Below are 16,068 nucleotides of genomic sequence, written 5' to 3'. Positions count from 1 at the left end.
GTTTTGTCAAAGCAGACTTATTATTCTCCATTCTGCACCATAATCATTCTTCACACCTGTTGCCACTATTCTTAATTCAGAAGGAGACTCCTTTAGACCAGGCATCCCCAAACTGCGGCCCTCCAGATGTTTTGGCCTACAACTCCCATGATCCCTAGCTAACAGGACCAGTGGTCAGGGATGATGGGAATTGTAGTCCAAAACATCTGGAGGGCCGAAGTTTGGAGATGCCTGCTTTAGACAGTAGGCATACTATGAAGTAAAATTGTATCAAGGTATGTTTATCTGTGTTACAGAACATGCACAATTTTAACAAACATAAATATTTGGGACATTGTACTCCTTACTTCTACTCCTTACTCAGTACATACGGGGAAATATATAGATGCAGGTGCAATATAGATATAGTCATTATAGCAACATTAAGATATGATCAAATCAAAACTATGTTGATTAGATTTAGGCAGCTATTTACATGACACTATGCATCTCCCCACCCCCAGCACTATAAGCAGAGTGCATTTAAATCCTTACTTCATTCATTCACATAGTACTTCAGTGAGGTAGGTCACTATTTCAGGTATTGGTATGGAGTCATGTGCACTATTGATGGAGTGATTTGCACCATTTCACTGTTCATTTGATCACTCTAGCTCTCACTCTTTTGAGTTGTTTTTAGATTTGCACTCACTTTCAACCAGTTACCATTTTGAGGGAAGGGGTAAGTCACAATGACATGAAACGCTAAAATGTTTGTGCATCAGGGTTAGGCTCATCAAAGTCATGGGCTCCAGTGAACACTATGCATTTGACAAACCACAAATACTCTGCTTTTGGCAACAGAATGGCTGGCAAAATTCTTTCCAATTTGCTCGGTCCCATGTAAATCCCTCTATGGAATGACTGAAAACATAGCCATTAAGCTTACCAAGTGACTTGAGTCAATTACCATCTCTCAGCCTAATCTACACATTTATTTATATCCTCCCCCTTTTTAAAAAAGATATAAAATAATAATATTAATAATACTATTTATATCCCACCCATCTGGCTGGATAATGCAAGCAAGATATTTCAGAGAATTGTTCTGAAGATAAAGGGAAGAGAGAAAGAATAATGTGTGCTGCCTCTAGCTCCTTAGAGGAAAGAATCACATGCTGCAAGATCCTTGGCTCAGGAACCAGTCCTTGTGGTAGTGAAAAGGGCCTTGTGGGCAAGAGCCCCCTGAATTAGATCCTGCAGCACCAGGGCCTATAGAACCAGAGCTAGGACCTTCCGGCTGGGCCTGAGGGGCCAAGTGCCTCTCAACCTATCTTGCTGGTCTGCAGGCCAGATAGCTGGTGCTTTGAGCCTAGGAATCGTGGACTGGAGGCAGAAGCTTAGGAGGCCTCAGTCTACCTCTATCTAGCTTTTGTCAAAGTAAGTTGCTCGCCTGGAGCTCTTTGGGCTGTTGTAACTGGGGCAACACTTAACTTGCCCCGTGGGCTCCTTTACCAGACTCCAGAGGATGTGGCCTTTCTTCTTTCAACCCCTCTCATGTGGGTAGGAAAAAGAACACACCCAAGTGTTTAGTTTCAGTTTCAGTTTTATAGAATATCAGCTTGTTGGGTAGAATTCCAGTGTAGTGATAAATGGCGTACGCATGGACGTGGGGAACAAGGTCTGCACCCACAACTGGACTTTTCCCACTTCTCCCCTTGTGCACCTGCTAGACCCATTCTGGGTTTCCTCCCCGCCCTCCAGAGCAGATTTAGGGGGCATGGGGGAGGGGTTGGAAGTCCCATTGTATGAGTGGACCTCATTCACGTAACAACTTAGTGGAATCCCGTCTGTTGTGTTATACAAACCAGGGGGGTATAGTTTAAAATAAACTTTGGTCAGTTTCAGTGCAAGCCAACATGGAAAACTAGTTATGAATCAGGCTTGTTTAACAAACCAAAACTCTTTGGGTTTGTTCCTGATACTCTCTCTCTCTCTTTTTTTTTACACAGTACAAAGATGATACTTTCTGGAAAGTGGTAACATTTCACACACACACACACACACTCAACAGGGCTCCTAGGCATAGCTGTCAAGTTTTCCCTTTTCTCACGAGGAAGCTTATTCAGCATAAGGGAATTTCCCTTTAAAAAAGGGAGAACTTGACAGCTATGCTCCTAGGTATACATGAAAGTTTTATGTCATGTATTTATTTATTTATTTACTTAAGCTTTCTCTATTAATTTTTTTTTAAAATCTAATTGTCAGACTTCCCTAGTCCAGTCTCCATTCCAAGATCTCCATTAACGCCCTCCCTCATGCCGGAACGTGCCATGTCCTTGCAGTGGCTAGTTTAACACTGCTTCTGTGGTAAACTGGTATGATGTTGTCCTGGGCTGAAAGTGTGGGTCCAGATAATTTATCCTGGGTGGCTTCAAGGTTTCTAGGTATGCCAAAAATGCATGGGGGTCTGGAACACTGATATTCCATTCCCATGGATACCTGTGCTGACGTTCCAAAGCAATTGGCCCTGGGGCTGGGGCTGGGTGTTGGGGGAGTCTGCAGGGCACTGCTGGGATAGAGACCACAAGTGAACCCACCTCATGTTTTGTTTAGAAGCCCAAACAGGTTTTTCCTGGTCCACCTTTACCTTTCTTCGATGATCACACACCTTATCTTGTCATTGTAAGGTACCATTGCCTTTTTCATTGTCCCCACCCTTCTTTTCATCAGACTTTTGGGTTATCCATCTGTTCTTCCTTCAGCAGTTTGTTTCTCAGGGGACTTCCTACTTTGCCCCCTTTCTTTAGCCATGCTGCTTCCAAGATACCTATCCCTTAGCTTCCTTACCTACCAGGCCATTATATCACTCAGTTTCCCTGCAGTCAACCTTCCTCATCTGCTGCAACGGCCACAAATCTTCCATTCCTTAAGCTCTATGTAATGGTTTGTCTTAGCCTTTCATTTTCCTCACAGAGTTGCCATTGTTTCCAAACATTCTTCTCTAGATGGTTTTTCTTGACTACTTAGAATGTTTGTGAACATTTCATGACATCACAGCAGCTCAGGCAAAGGAGCTTTTGGGAGGCAGGCATCCAGCCAACAACTAGGTTTTCTTTCCTCATGTTCGATTTACAAGTTCGGAGTGTCTACAAAGGAGAAGTAAACCCTTGTTTTACTATAAAGAAAGTCAGGCAATGACGCCTTGGGGGAAATGCATCACTTAAATGCCTTCTGAAAAATACTAACTTTTGGTTCTTTGAAACAATTTGTTCAAATTTTCTATATCATTATGTTACACTAAGTAATGTTCTGACAGATTTTTTTTAAATGGAAATAATATGTCAGCAAAGTTTGTGAGACTCTGATAGATACCTATATAAATGAGTCAATTTGTTGATATACAGTGGTACCTCCGGTTGCATACGGGATCCATTCTGGAGCTCTGGTCAGATCCTGAGGTGTGCGTATCTGGAGGTGCCACTTCTGTCCATGCACACGGCACAGTTTGGTTCTTCTGCGCATGCGCGCAGTGCATAGAGTGCTTCTGTGCATGTGCGGGTGTCAAAACCTGAAAAAATACTGCACACGTATCCCGAAGGATATGTAACCGGAAGTGAACGTAAGTAGAGGTACCACTGTACTGTATTGAGAAATTCAGCTGTCTGAAAGACATTAGTGATGGTTAGGCACAGCAGCCATCCTAAAAGGAAGAATGTATCTAAGTGTTATTGTTACTTTCAGTACTGAGTGATTGCCTTTCACATATTTACCCTGAAGGAAAAATAATTCTTGCAGGCATGATTATTAGCTTGGATTATTATTCTTCGTCTAATAAAATAAGCATTGTAAAGAAAATAGAATTATAAATCCTTTTTTTTAAAAAAAGATGCCTGATTGATTTCAATTTCTGTTTTTTTTAAAAAGCAAAATAGCCTAAAAGTGTCCACAAGTAACTTTTCAGTAATTCCTATTGGAAAATAGAGTTTTAACATGAGGTTTTGTTTTGTTGTTGATTTACTGGAATTGAATATTGCAAAAGCAGTTCATAAACCCTAGGTTTCCCAAAAATAACACATTGTTTTATTATTTGTGTGGGGCAAAGAATCTGAAATCATGGATGTGCTGTTTTTACATGATTTTGTAAAAACTGTATTGTTTTGATGGTTTGTTGTCCACATTATCAGACTTGCAAAGTGTGAAGAGAATAAACCCTTGCAAGACCAGGTCCCCTAAAAATGCTTTCTTTAAAAGTAGGAAAATGGTGCCCCCCCCAGAATACCAAAAGGACCACATGCATTCTGGATAGGACTATAGTATTAGTTCAAGGTTGGGGGAGTTCTTTGGGAAGAAGGGCAGGCTCCTCTCCCCTTAGTTGGTCCACATTCTGCTTTCTGTTGCCTACTTGCTGTTTCTCCTTTGCATTGTCACCGCCATCTGCTTCCTTGCCACTGAGATAGCTGGTTAGCAAGGTGGTGAATGATGGTTCTCCCTTTCTTCCTCACTTCCTTCCCCAGAGAGCAGGTTGGACTGAGCATGAGCAGCAATAGAGGTACTGAGCAGTTATTGTGCCTGCCCTATTCTGCTTAGGTAAAGGTAAAGGGACCCCTGACCATTAGGTCCAGTCGTGACAGACTCTGGGGTTGCGCGCTCATCTTGCATTATTGGCCGAGGGAGCTGGCATATAGCTTCCAGGTCATGTGGCCAGCATGACAAAGCCGCTTCTGGCAAACCAGAGCAGCACATGGAAACTCCATTTACCTTCCCGCTGTAGCGGTTCCTATTTATCTACTTGTATTTTGACGTGCTTTCGAACTGCTAGGTTGGCAGGAGCTGGGACCAAGCAGCGGGAGCTCACCCTGTTGCGGGGATTCGAACCGCCGACCTTCTGATCAGCAAGCCCTAGGCTCAGTGGTTTAACCACAGCACCACCTGGGTCCCTCTATGCTGCTTAGAGAAGGTGGCAAATGGATCCAGGCTGTGTTCAGTTCCAGCAGCAGCTTCCTCTTTACCTTCTTACCGCTTGCATTACCTTCTTGCCCATCCCCTCTCTATTCCCCTCCAGACCATGCTAATCCCTGAGGAGGTGAACTCTGTTCCTTGAGGCATTGCATCTTTTTGGTCTCAAGTAGTTGGAGTGGTTCTTTGCCTTACTCCAGCCACTTTTAATTGTATCAGGCACTGTCTGTATATCTCCCCCTTCCAGTTAGCAGAGGTGAGTCTTCAACAGTACTGCTTCCATTCTGCTTATTGACCTTGCAAGCCTTTCCCATTCTGAACAGTCTTGCAATATCCTCCTATCTCCAGATCTTCCTTATCTGGGTGGCATGCGTTTTTAGAACTGACCTCCCAAATGACCTCAGTTTTCCTTCCTTATCATTTTGCATTGTTCAGGGCCGTCTTAAGCATATCAGGCGCCCTGGCGCCGTGGTGTGAAGATCACTGTGGCGCCCCCCGCCCCGTTTCCCACCGCGGCTGTCTGGCGGGCGCAGCGCACTGCACTGCTGCAGCAGGCGCAGCCATGCAGCCGTGCTGCGCCACCCAGCCTTGCCTTAGAGCCGACCCTGGCATGGCTCTTGGGTATGGATGGATGAATCTGTCAATTTCATTTTCTCATTTTTTCCAATCTTAAATTCAGTTTTCCACATTTCCACAGCACGTTGGGGGACTTATTTCTTTTTTAAAAAGTTGTGTGTATTTTAATGCATTTTTTTCTTACGAAACACATTTTTGCCTGCAGTTTTGACTAATACACACATTTTTGCAATCAGTTTCTCCTAAAGTGATGCATTTTTGTGTATTATTTTTATATGTGCTTTTAATGCACATTCCCCGCTAATGTAGTAATGTACTTCTCTGATTAAAAAAATCAGAGAAGTACAACTTTCAAAGGATAATCCTGCAAATGTCCTCTGGTCCTCTCTCCTTCTGAGAGACTTCAAACCTTCAGGGACATGGAAACTCTTATGTATGGAATAATTTCCTTCCTTTTTAAAATAGTTCCCTCTAAAAATAGAATGCTTGGATAAGAAGTTAACACATTGTTCCCAATCCAAAGGCATATGTGGGAAAACTCTGTATGTGCAGTAGGGCTTCAAACCACCTTTATGGAAGCAGACCTTCTACTATCATTCAAAACTCATGAGAACTTCAGAAATAGTCTCAGAAGAGATCTTGGAGGGAAAATCCTGGTGCAAGAGCGCAAGCCCTTGCAACTACTGAAATTATATCTTTGGGTTGTAATCTTTGGTAGCAATTATGAGGAGTAGATACCTGCATCTGGGGCTTTCTTTAAAATTAGTCATATTCTCCAAGATATGGGATCCCATATTTTGGCATTGTAGCTATTAGGTTTTCTTGATGAAATATACTATAATATACGTAAGAATTACATTCAGGAAACTCAGAAATGATGGACATAAGAAATCACGCTATCATCTATGCATGTGGAAGATTTGCAAGAACTTATTTCTGTTTATTTCAAGGGGGAATCCATTGGAATGGCTACTAGAGAATTTCTATAATTAAAGTACGTATACAGAATTTGGGAAAACTGTGACATACATAGTGACAACTGTGTTACATGTGCAAGAGAGGAAGTGGGTGCATCGAGAGTTCTTAACTGAATGAATTTGTGGTTTACCTTGGTTCTTGCAGAGACAGCCGTCTATATGTATTGATCCAGCTGTGATATATCAGGTATGTTAAAGCACCACTGCTGCAAAGCTTAGTGTGTAGTGTGTAGTGTTCACTTTGCACGGGACTGCCCTTTCTCTAGTTCTAAAGTTAGATCTAGATCTTTTCAAGACCAGTATGAACACAAGAAGGACAGAATCACAGTATACTTTGCATGAGATTCTCCTTTGATTGCTCTTTTTTTGTGAATGACTCTTTATGCTTTTCCTATCTTATTACCGGACTACACTTTTGACAGGGTATTTCTTCCCAAACCTAGCATAGCTGCCAAGTTTTCACTTTTCTCGCGAGGAAGCCTATTCAGCATAAGGGAAAATCCCTGTAAAAAAGGGATAACTTGGCAGCTATGAAACCTAGTCTGCTTAGTATTGTTTCCTCTAAACTTTTTAAATCTTTTTGCAAATTGTAGGAGCTTGGGAGGAGACAAAATTTGCTCTACAGCAAGGTTTTGTAGTAAATTCGTGTTGCTTCTTAAAGATTCTTATACATGCTTATTTTCCAGAAAGAAAATGGCTGGAAGATCTAGTGGTTAGGCTGCCATCTTAAAACCATTCACTCTTTGCAAGTTCATTTTGTTCTGCGGGAATTTCCTCTTTGAGTTAATTGTCTCAAGATTGCTTCCTAAATTTTTATTACATAATGTACTTCATGCTCATTAGACATGTTTTGTGAGCAATCTACTCACAATTACCTACAGAATTGCTCATGGAAAGCATTTATGGATAATTCTGAGAAATGTATATTACTGTATTGCCATTTGCATGTTCAGACCCAGAGACCTCCCCCCTAAATAAACACACATTTGACTCAAATGTTAGTTTTTGTTTTGGGCAGAATTTAGGCTAATAATAATAATAATAATAATAATAATAATAATAATAATAATAATATATTATTTATACCCCGCCCATCTGGCTGGGTTTCCCCAGCCAGTCTGGGCGGCTTCCACCAGAATATTAAAATACAATAATCTATTAAACATTAAAAGCTTCCCTAAACAGGGCTGCCTTCAGATGTGAGGTGCCAACTTTATTGATTACAGAAAAGTGAGTGGTTGCATAGACTCTGGTTCGACTAGCTCCCTGCACCCTTGCAGGTAGCGCTGACCCAGAACTCCATCATAGGTCACCCAAGGGTGAACACCTGAGGTAGGTGAAAAGCCTGGGAACAGACTCTGTTCACTCCCCAGAACTCTCAAGCTTGCAAAGCAGTGTGATCTGCTGGACGTCGCCACCCGAGGCAGCGACAATCACAAAATCCCAAGGCTGCGCTAAGGCTATAAAGCCCCCAAAGTTGCAGCCACAGCTAAAATCAAGCTAAATCAAAGCCACTGTGAAATTAAGCCCTGTGGGCAGCAAATAAACACGAAGTGGCAAACTCCCTTAACTGGGAGCGCTCAGTCGCTCAAAGCCCCTCCGGAGGGAAGGAGAAGGGATGGGGAAGGATAACTTAAATCGGGTTGAAACAAAACTAGACAATAACAAGAAAGATATCACCAAAAGATGATCGTCGAAGGCGAATCTCTCGGCTGCACACAGGACACGCTGTTTGCTGTTCCAATGCACGAGCCGAAAGAGGAAGCTCTGGGTCACGTGCATAGGTATGATCTGTTTAGACTGCACCCCATTGGCCAGATTACACCAAGCAAGGAGGGACCTACCAATTGGGTGTTGTGGCTATCCAATATACCCACCCACAACTAGGAGGTCAGTCTCAAGTCTCACCGCAACACGTGCCCTCTTTTAGGGAGGACATGATTTATTCACTAGCATTTTATGAAAACAGAATCACTGTTCTTTGAATTAAATTACTGCTTATGAATGCTTAGTTGCCTTGTCAGAAAGGTGAGGTACAAATACTGAAAACCTAAATAGTAACAAGAATGATAAAAATAATAATCTGATTGGGCAATTTAGATCATTCTTCACCACTCCTTTTGTGTGGAATGGTTGTGCATTGGCTTTGTGGGATCTGTGTTGTGGTTTTGAGTTGGAGCCAAACTGGAATAGCTATTTGCAGATATGTATAATAGTGTTTCAGTGCTTTACACGTAACTTTGACTCTTTCTTTGCTTCCTGATGAAGGGATAGAACATCAGAAATACCTTACTACTAGTAAATGAATTTTGATACATAATTTATAGAACATAATAGTTTTATGTATTTAAGTTTTTTTAAAAAAAATTCCTTATATTTTCCTCAGAACTATTTTTCCTTGTTATGGGGAATTTTAAAATGAGCAACTTTACAATGTACGTATTTCCCAGAAAATAGAAGATGTAGAGATGCAGAGTGCTGTGATTTCGTCATTCCCTTCGTTTAAGTTTTCAAGTTGTTAGTTGTGCCTTGATGTTGGAAGTGATCTTAGTTTCAATAAGCGCCTTTAATGTTGCTGTCGTATCAGCTGCTTTTAAGGTTCATAGACTGAACTTTTAAGACCTCATGTTTTGAAGGTTTGCTTTTTGTACACAATTAGTTTGCAGTAGCTCTTTGAAATCTCTCTCCATTTTGGTTCTCAGCAAGGATGTCAGAAACTATTTACTGGGCCCATTTGGGGACTTTTTCAGGACCTCTTTTGGTTCTGAGCTTACATGTCAGTGGTACAAGTTTGGACCTGCAACGAACGTTGCTCCTGTTCAGGGTTCCAGCCACCCCCTTTCTAGGATACCCTTGTCACAGAGTTAGTGGTGTGAACCAACCCTGTGAGGTGCCAATTATGGTTTTAACCCTTTAAGTACGGCCACCACCCTCCTGACAAGCCTCCGTCACAAGAAAGTGCACAGCCTTCTGACTCTTATCCTGGGATAGGTATCCTGGGAAACAGCCAGCAGATTCTTTCCAGTCACTGCTGGAAGGAAATGTCTCTTCTCCTGATTTGCTTGCCCAAACAGAATGATCCTGCTGTGTGAGAGTGTTATGTTCCAGGGAGTGGTTTCGGCCAGATGCAGTTCTAGATTGAGCAGGCAGAGGTTTACTAGGCATGAGCAAGGGATCCAAAGCAAAGTCAAGTTAGTCCAAGTTCAGGTTCTGGAAAGGCAGTGTCAAACAAGGCATGATTCCATTAAGGAACAGTAAAGCAGGATTCGGGATCCAATAAAACAAAGCCGAGCAAAGCAAAGGCCAGATTATAGTAAGGCAAAGTTCAATTAAGGGGAGAAAAGGATTCTATATCCTGAGTTGCAGGATTTTAAAAATACCCCAATAATGGACAAGGTATGCCAAGAGGCGCTGAGATAGTTCTCCATATTAGGAACCAATGAAATAAGTGCGGCAGAGTGGTGGTGGCTTCCATTTGACCTGGTTCTATTCTATTTTCCTCCGTGGTCTATTACTTCACTGAGCAATCCTGATGTCTGATCCGCCATGCTGGAAGGGTTTCAGCTGAGAGGGAGGTGTCCCATTGTCTAGTTCTACCCAGCTGTGCTGAGCTCTGCCGCTAGGAGGCTCCATTGCTACTATGCCTGCCTAAATTGCAGGTGGACAGGTGCTACTTCTGGCAGTATCCCTGCTGGTGGTAGCCAGAATATACCCCTGAAACAGGTCGTTTTGGAGGTGAGAGGGAATGGAGGGAGACGTGCCAAGGATCTGCTGACAATTGGCTTGATCTGGACCTCCCTGCTGCACTAGCTGGCACACACACACACACACACACACACACACACACACACACACGGATTTTCCTGCTCCTTCTTCCATCCATTCCATATTTAAATAAACTGTTTCCCCCTTAAACACATTGGGCAATGTTATTTCACTGGGATCATGAAGCTGGCAAGATGGGCAGCTTGTGAGGGCTCTAGAGGCTAGACCTACAATAGAAAGATAAAACACACACTTATATCCTTGCTTTGCTGATGATTTATGCAGTTTCACCCTGTGTGGTTTCTTGGCTTTAGAATCAAGGCAAGCTTTTGACTACAATGTGTTTCAGATCAGAGCACCTTCTTTTATGAGTTGCCTGAATGCAAAGAAGCAGTATCCTTGTTTAGAAAACAAGGATGGGGGGGGTCCACTTTTTATTTTTTTAGTTATGCAACTATATGGGGGCATGTTCCAGTAAAATTTAGACCAAAAGTCATCACAGCTCCTTGTGCCAATACTGTTATTTTTCCTATGTTGCTCTTGTATTGCACTTTATACTTTCAAATACTGCATACCAACACCTTTTTTCTTTCAAAATTAGGACACAAAAATAGCTTCACTAGAACGTAATATCAGAGACCTTGAAGATGAAATACAGATGTTGAAGACTAATGGAATTCTGAACACAGAAGATCGAGAAGAAGAAATCAAACAAATAGAAGTTTACAAGAGTCACTCAAAGTTCATGAAAAACAAGGTATATTCTTCTAATCAAATGAGAGCACTATTTCAGTTCAGATTTTCTGAGGGTGGTGGTAATTTTACTGTCAACCCTTGATCCGAAGAGGGTGGTGCTAAGAAAACCTCCTGAAAAGTATGATAACTTTCAGGAGGTATATTGTTTTCACTGGTAATTGACCTTAGTGAGAGAAGTTTCCATGTTATATTCTGTGTGCATAGGCAACCTTTGTTAGAGCCATGTCACACCAGCGTGAAAAAACTTTTGTTCTAGTTTGAGGGCATTCTTTGGGGCAAAACATATTAAATTGCTGCAGAAAGAGGAAGTGCTTTTGTCCTCCTGACTAAAAATCAAGCATTCCTGTTATCAGTTCTCTGCCATCTCACCAGAAAAAGCAACTGTGGGATGGAAGACAATTGAGAGCTCGCATAATTCCGCATGTGGCACATATATTCATGCGATGTGGACAATGGTAGGAATATTAGAAAGGTGTAACTTTTCTACACAGGTTAAGAATCCACTGGACTATAAAGACTACAAGTCAACATCAGCTAAGTCTGCTGAGTCACCTCTCAAATATTAGGCAGTCACAATTCAAGTAATGAGCTAAGGAGAAATATGTTTGATTTGCTTCACCTTCAGAACAGTACTCCGCCAGAAAGCCACCACATGTTTAGGGTCGTGTATAAATAGATTGAAGTTTCAGAAATGTAAAGAGGAAGTTGCAATGATTTTGAGAGGGTGGGATGCAATAGATTCCTCAGCTCTTAAAGGGCAGATGGTTGCATACCATTGTTTTGCCACAGCCGTCTGATCAACTTTTTGATAATCATGCTACATTCTGATGAAAGTCTGTTTAACCTGTGTCAACAGCCCTGTCCTTCCTCTGACAATTGAGATTTGCAGCAAAAGATACTACTTCTGCCATTCATCACAGGACCTTTCAAGGTGGAAAAAAAATATTTATATGGCTGTCAACAAAGAGATCTTATTATACCCCATCTGTCGGACCTGAGATTGCTGATAAGGAACTGTGATAAAATATAAGTCCTGAATGATGGCAACCAGGAGAACAAGGCTCCATTCACTGGCAACAACTCTAGGTGTTATAATGCTCTTTGGAGGAAACAAGATTAGATTTAAAGAGTATCTACATATATTTTAAATTAAATGACAAAGCACACATGACTGCTAAAGGCAGACAATTGTGGAAGGTTGACTATTTTTCGTGAAGTCCATGCTTTAAAAAAGCAAAGTTTAAAGTTGCTCAGAACGCACGCGCGCACACACGATTTATTTGTCTTTGTTTTGGTAGGCATTATCCACTCTTGAGGGGCTCCTAGGTTAGTAGCCAAAACTTTCAAAAAGAAAAAAGGTTATAGTTTTTTTTTTAAAAAAATATCTACCGGTATGTAATAGGAAAGGGGACAGACACAAAGCTTAATTTGTTTGAATTGGAATTTGGATCCTGGGCCAAATCAAAACAGCCTCCAAACACATTAGAATCATAGAATCATAGCGTTGTAGAATTGGAAGGGGTCTCAAAGATCATCTAGTCCAATCACCTGTAATGCTGGAATCTCAGCTAAAGCATCCAATGACAGATGCCCATCCAACCTCTGCTTATAAACCTCCAATGAAGGAGAGTGCACAACCTTCCGAGGGAGTCTGTTTCACTGCTGAACAACTCTTACTGTCAGAAAGTTATTCCTGATGTTTAGTTGGAATCTGCTTTCTTGTCATTTGAATCCATTGGTTCGAGTCCTACCCTGTGGAGCAGGGGAAAACAAGCTTGCTCCATCTTCCATGTGACAGCCCTTGAGAAGGTGGCTGTCATATCTCCTCTCAGTCTCCTCTTTTCCAGGCTAAACATACCTAGCTCCTTCAACCATTCTTCATCAGGCTTCATTTCCTGACCCTTGATCATCTTGGTTGCTCTCCTCTGCACATGTACCAGCTTGTCAGTATCCTTAAATTGTGGTGCCCAGAACTAGGGGCACTATTCCAGGTGTGGTCTGACCAAGGCAGTACCAAGCGCTACTATTACTTCTCTTGATCTGGACATTATAGTTCCGTTGATGCAGCCTACAGTAGGCTCCTGCATCACACGTTAAGCTTGTGATATACTAAGACCCGTAAATCCTTTTCATGCACTACTGGTATGCCAGGTGACCCCCATCTTATATTTGTGCATCTGCTTCTTCCTGCCTAAATCCATTTTGTTGGCTTGGGCCCAGTTCTTCAGTCTGTTAAGGTCATCCTGATTGTCTTTTTGGCATTTGCTGCCCTTCCCAGTTTGGTGTCATCTGCAAATTTGATCCCCTCATTTTGTTCATCCAAGTAGTTTATAAAGAAGTTGAACAACAGTGGGCCCAGGACAGAACCCTGTGGCACTCCACTTGTCACTTTTCTCCAGGATGACGAGGACCATTAATGAGCACTCTCTGGGTTTGGTCAGTCAGTCCACTTAACAGTTACCTCATCCAGCTCACATTTTCCCAGCTTCTTCTCAAGAATATCATGGGGGACTTTGTCAAAAGCCTTACTGAAATCAAGATACACAAGCATCCCCCTGACCCACCGATCTTGTAACTTTATCAAACAGAGAGGGAGGGAGAGAGAGAGATTCATCTGGCATGACTTGTTTTTGAGAATCCCATGCTGGGTCTTAGTAATCGCAGCACCCTTTTGTAAGTTCTCACAGACCTACTGTTGAATTATCTGTTCTAGGACCTTTCCTGGTATCAATGTCAAGCTCACCGGTCAGGAGTTACCTGGGTCTTCTCTCCCCCCCCCTTTGAAGATGGGGACATTTACCTGCCTCCAGTCTGCAGGGACTTCACCTGTTTTCCAATAATTCTCAAAGATTATAGACTAAGATTGCAAGTTCCTTTAGTACCCTTTGGTGCAGCTCATCATGACCTAGAAATTTAAATTCAAGTAAAGTAGCTAGGTGTTCCCTTACCACCTGTTTTCCTGCTTTGGCAGTATCCTGCTATATTGTGGTCAAGGCACACACCCCTAATAAAAATGACTGGCCATTCAGCATGAGAACATCTTTTGATTGGTCTTTTCACCATCATCATGTAGCCAGATTTCAGTCTGCAAGCTGGTACTGAACTGGAAAAATAGGGTTTTTATTTTATTTTATTTTTTATTCCACTAGCCCAAACCCAGTCTTTTCCCTAAGAAATATGAGATACTTTGCTTTATAAAAAGAGGTCCAGTCTTATGTCTTGTTTCAACCATTAAATAGTTCACCAGAGAAGATCTAGTTATTTTTTTTTATATGTGCATTGCAAAACTTTCTGCCAGTTTGCAAATCATGTAGCTGGAGTTGCTTGCTAGTGAGTAGAAATACATAGCATATCTGTAACTCATATGACACCATGTTCTTTGACTGATTGTTTATCGGGTGTTGCTTGTATGATGGATAAAATTGGGGAGATCTTTCAGTAGAGATTTGGTTCTGGGATAGCCATATGGGACTCATATAAAACACATGGCTTCAACTTGCCATTGTGTTGTGTGGAATTTCACTCACCTTATTTTGATATTTTGGTTTTGGCTATATATCTGCGCTTACTGGTGGTTTTATGGCAAATACGTGGAAGATGTTTGCCATTCTTCCAAAAAGATCTTTAACAAAATTAACATGCCCTTGAGTAAGTTGAATATTATGTTTTAATTTTGTCCTTGAATGGGTTTTCTTCTAAACTCCTCTCTTATTTGCACTGATATAATGCATAATTTGTTATTCCTTCTTCCTTTGCTTAGCTTGTAATCCTTTTAGATTCCTTTTAGATTGTAATTTAGACCTGCTTTATTTTGCTTAAAGTCTCCATAGAATACCAGCCAATTTTCAACGCTTGCTATATTATAAATGCTAATTATTATAATAAAAGGTGGCCAGAAAATGGTTCAGTTAGAACAGGGATGGTGAACCTGTATCCCCCCCCCAATATGTTGTTGGACTCCATCAACCCCAGCCAGCATGGCCAAAGGTCAGAGATTATGGGACACAGGTTTCCTATTCCTGAATTAGAATAACAAATCTAATGGAGAAAGATGTGTTTGCATTCTTTAAATATTCAACATGTGCAAGTATTTGTAATTGTGTAAGATGCCTTTTGGATTTGATTCTAAAAGAATTGATATCTTATGGGGAAGTGAAACAAAGCAGAGTGGGACCTGCAAGAAATATTTTCTTGCAACATGTGACTCTGCAATATTATAGGTGATAAACGTACTTTTATTAATCTGGAGCATGTGGGCTGAGCATTGTAAACTTGTGATCAAAATCCAGGTTTTATTGGCTGCTACTCCAGTTTTAAATCTTTCTTTCTCCTCTTCTGTACTGTAGTTATGTTGTTGTTGTTTAGTCGTTTAGTTGTGTCCAACTCTTTGTGACCCCCTGGACCATAGCACGCCAGGCACTCCTGTCTTGCACTGCCTCCCGCAGTTTGGTCAAACTCATGTTCGTAGCTTCGAGAACACTGTCCAACCATCTCGTCCTCTGTCGTCCCCTTCTCCTAGTGCCCTCAATCTTTCCCAACATCAGGGTCTTTTCCAAGGATTCTTCTCTTCTCATGAGGTGGCCAAAGTATTGGAGCCTCAGCTTCACGATCTGTCCTTCCAGGGAGCACTCAGGGCTGATTTCCTTAAGAATGGATAGGTTTGATCTTCTTGCAGTCCACGGGACTCTCAAGAGTCTCCTCCAGCACCATAATTCAAAAGCATCAATTCTTCGGCGATCAGCCTTCTTTATGGTCCAGCTCTCACTTCCATACATCACTACTGGGAAAACCATAGCTTTAACTATACGGACCTTTGTAGGCAAGGTGATGTCATGGGATAAACCAAATCCCACTATTGGAGAAGATGGCTTAGTGCTTATGGGATGAATCCATGGCAAAGTGGCTTTCATGACGCAATGTAACGTTTAGACAACGTGGCTCGCAATCACCTACATTTCTGTCCAAAGCTTGTCCAGCAATATCAATCACATGTGGAAATAAATAAATAAATGTACTTTATATTGCATATGAGCATATGTAGATGAATTTTACTATC

The 16,068-nt window shown here is 41.6% G+C and overlaps 1 protein-coding gene across 1 annotated transcript in view; it reads left to right on the top strand.

Moving 5' to 3' along the window:
• The window catches only part of ERC2 (ELKS/RAB6-interacting/CAST family member 2), a 391,348-nt gene that overhangs the window by 138,300 nt on the left and 236,980 nt on the right, over positions 1-16,068 (top strand). Inside the window, exon 5 of the mRNA XM_060271028.2 lies at positions 10,858-11,013. Coding sequence (XP_060127011.1) covers positions 10,858-11,013 — 156 coding nt within the window. The remainder of the gene's footprint in view (positions 1-10,857; positions 11,014-16,068) is intronic.

The sequence above is a fragment of the Zootoca vivipara genome, chromosome 2, assembly GCF_965207765.1.
Source record: "Zootoca vivipara chromosome 2, rZooViv2.hap1.1, whole genome shotgun sequence".
NCBI lineage: Eukaryota > Metazoa > Chordata > Lepidosauria > Squamata > Lacertidae > Zootoca > Zootoca vivipara.
The sequence above is the reverse complement of the archived record's forward strand: the minus strand, read 5'-3'. Positions and strand labels throughout refer to the sequence as shown.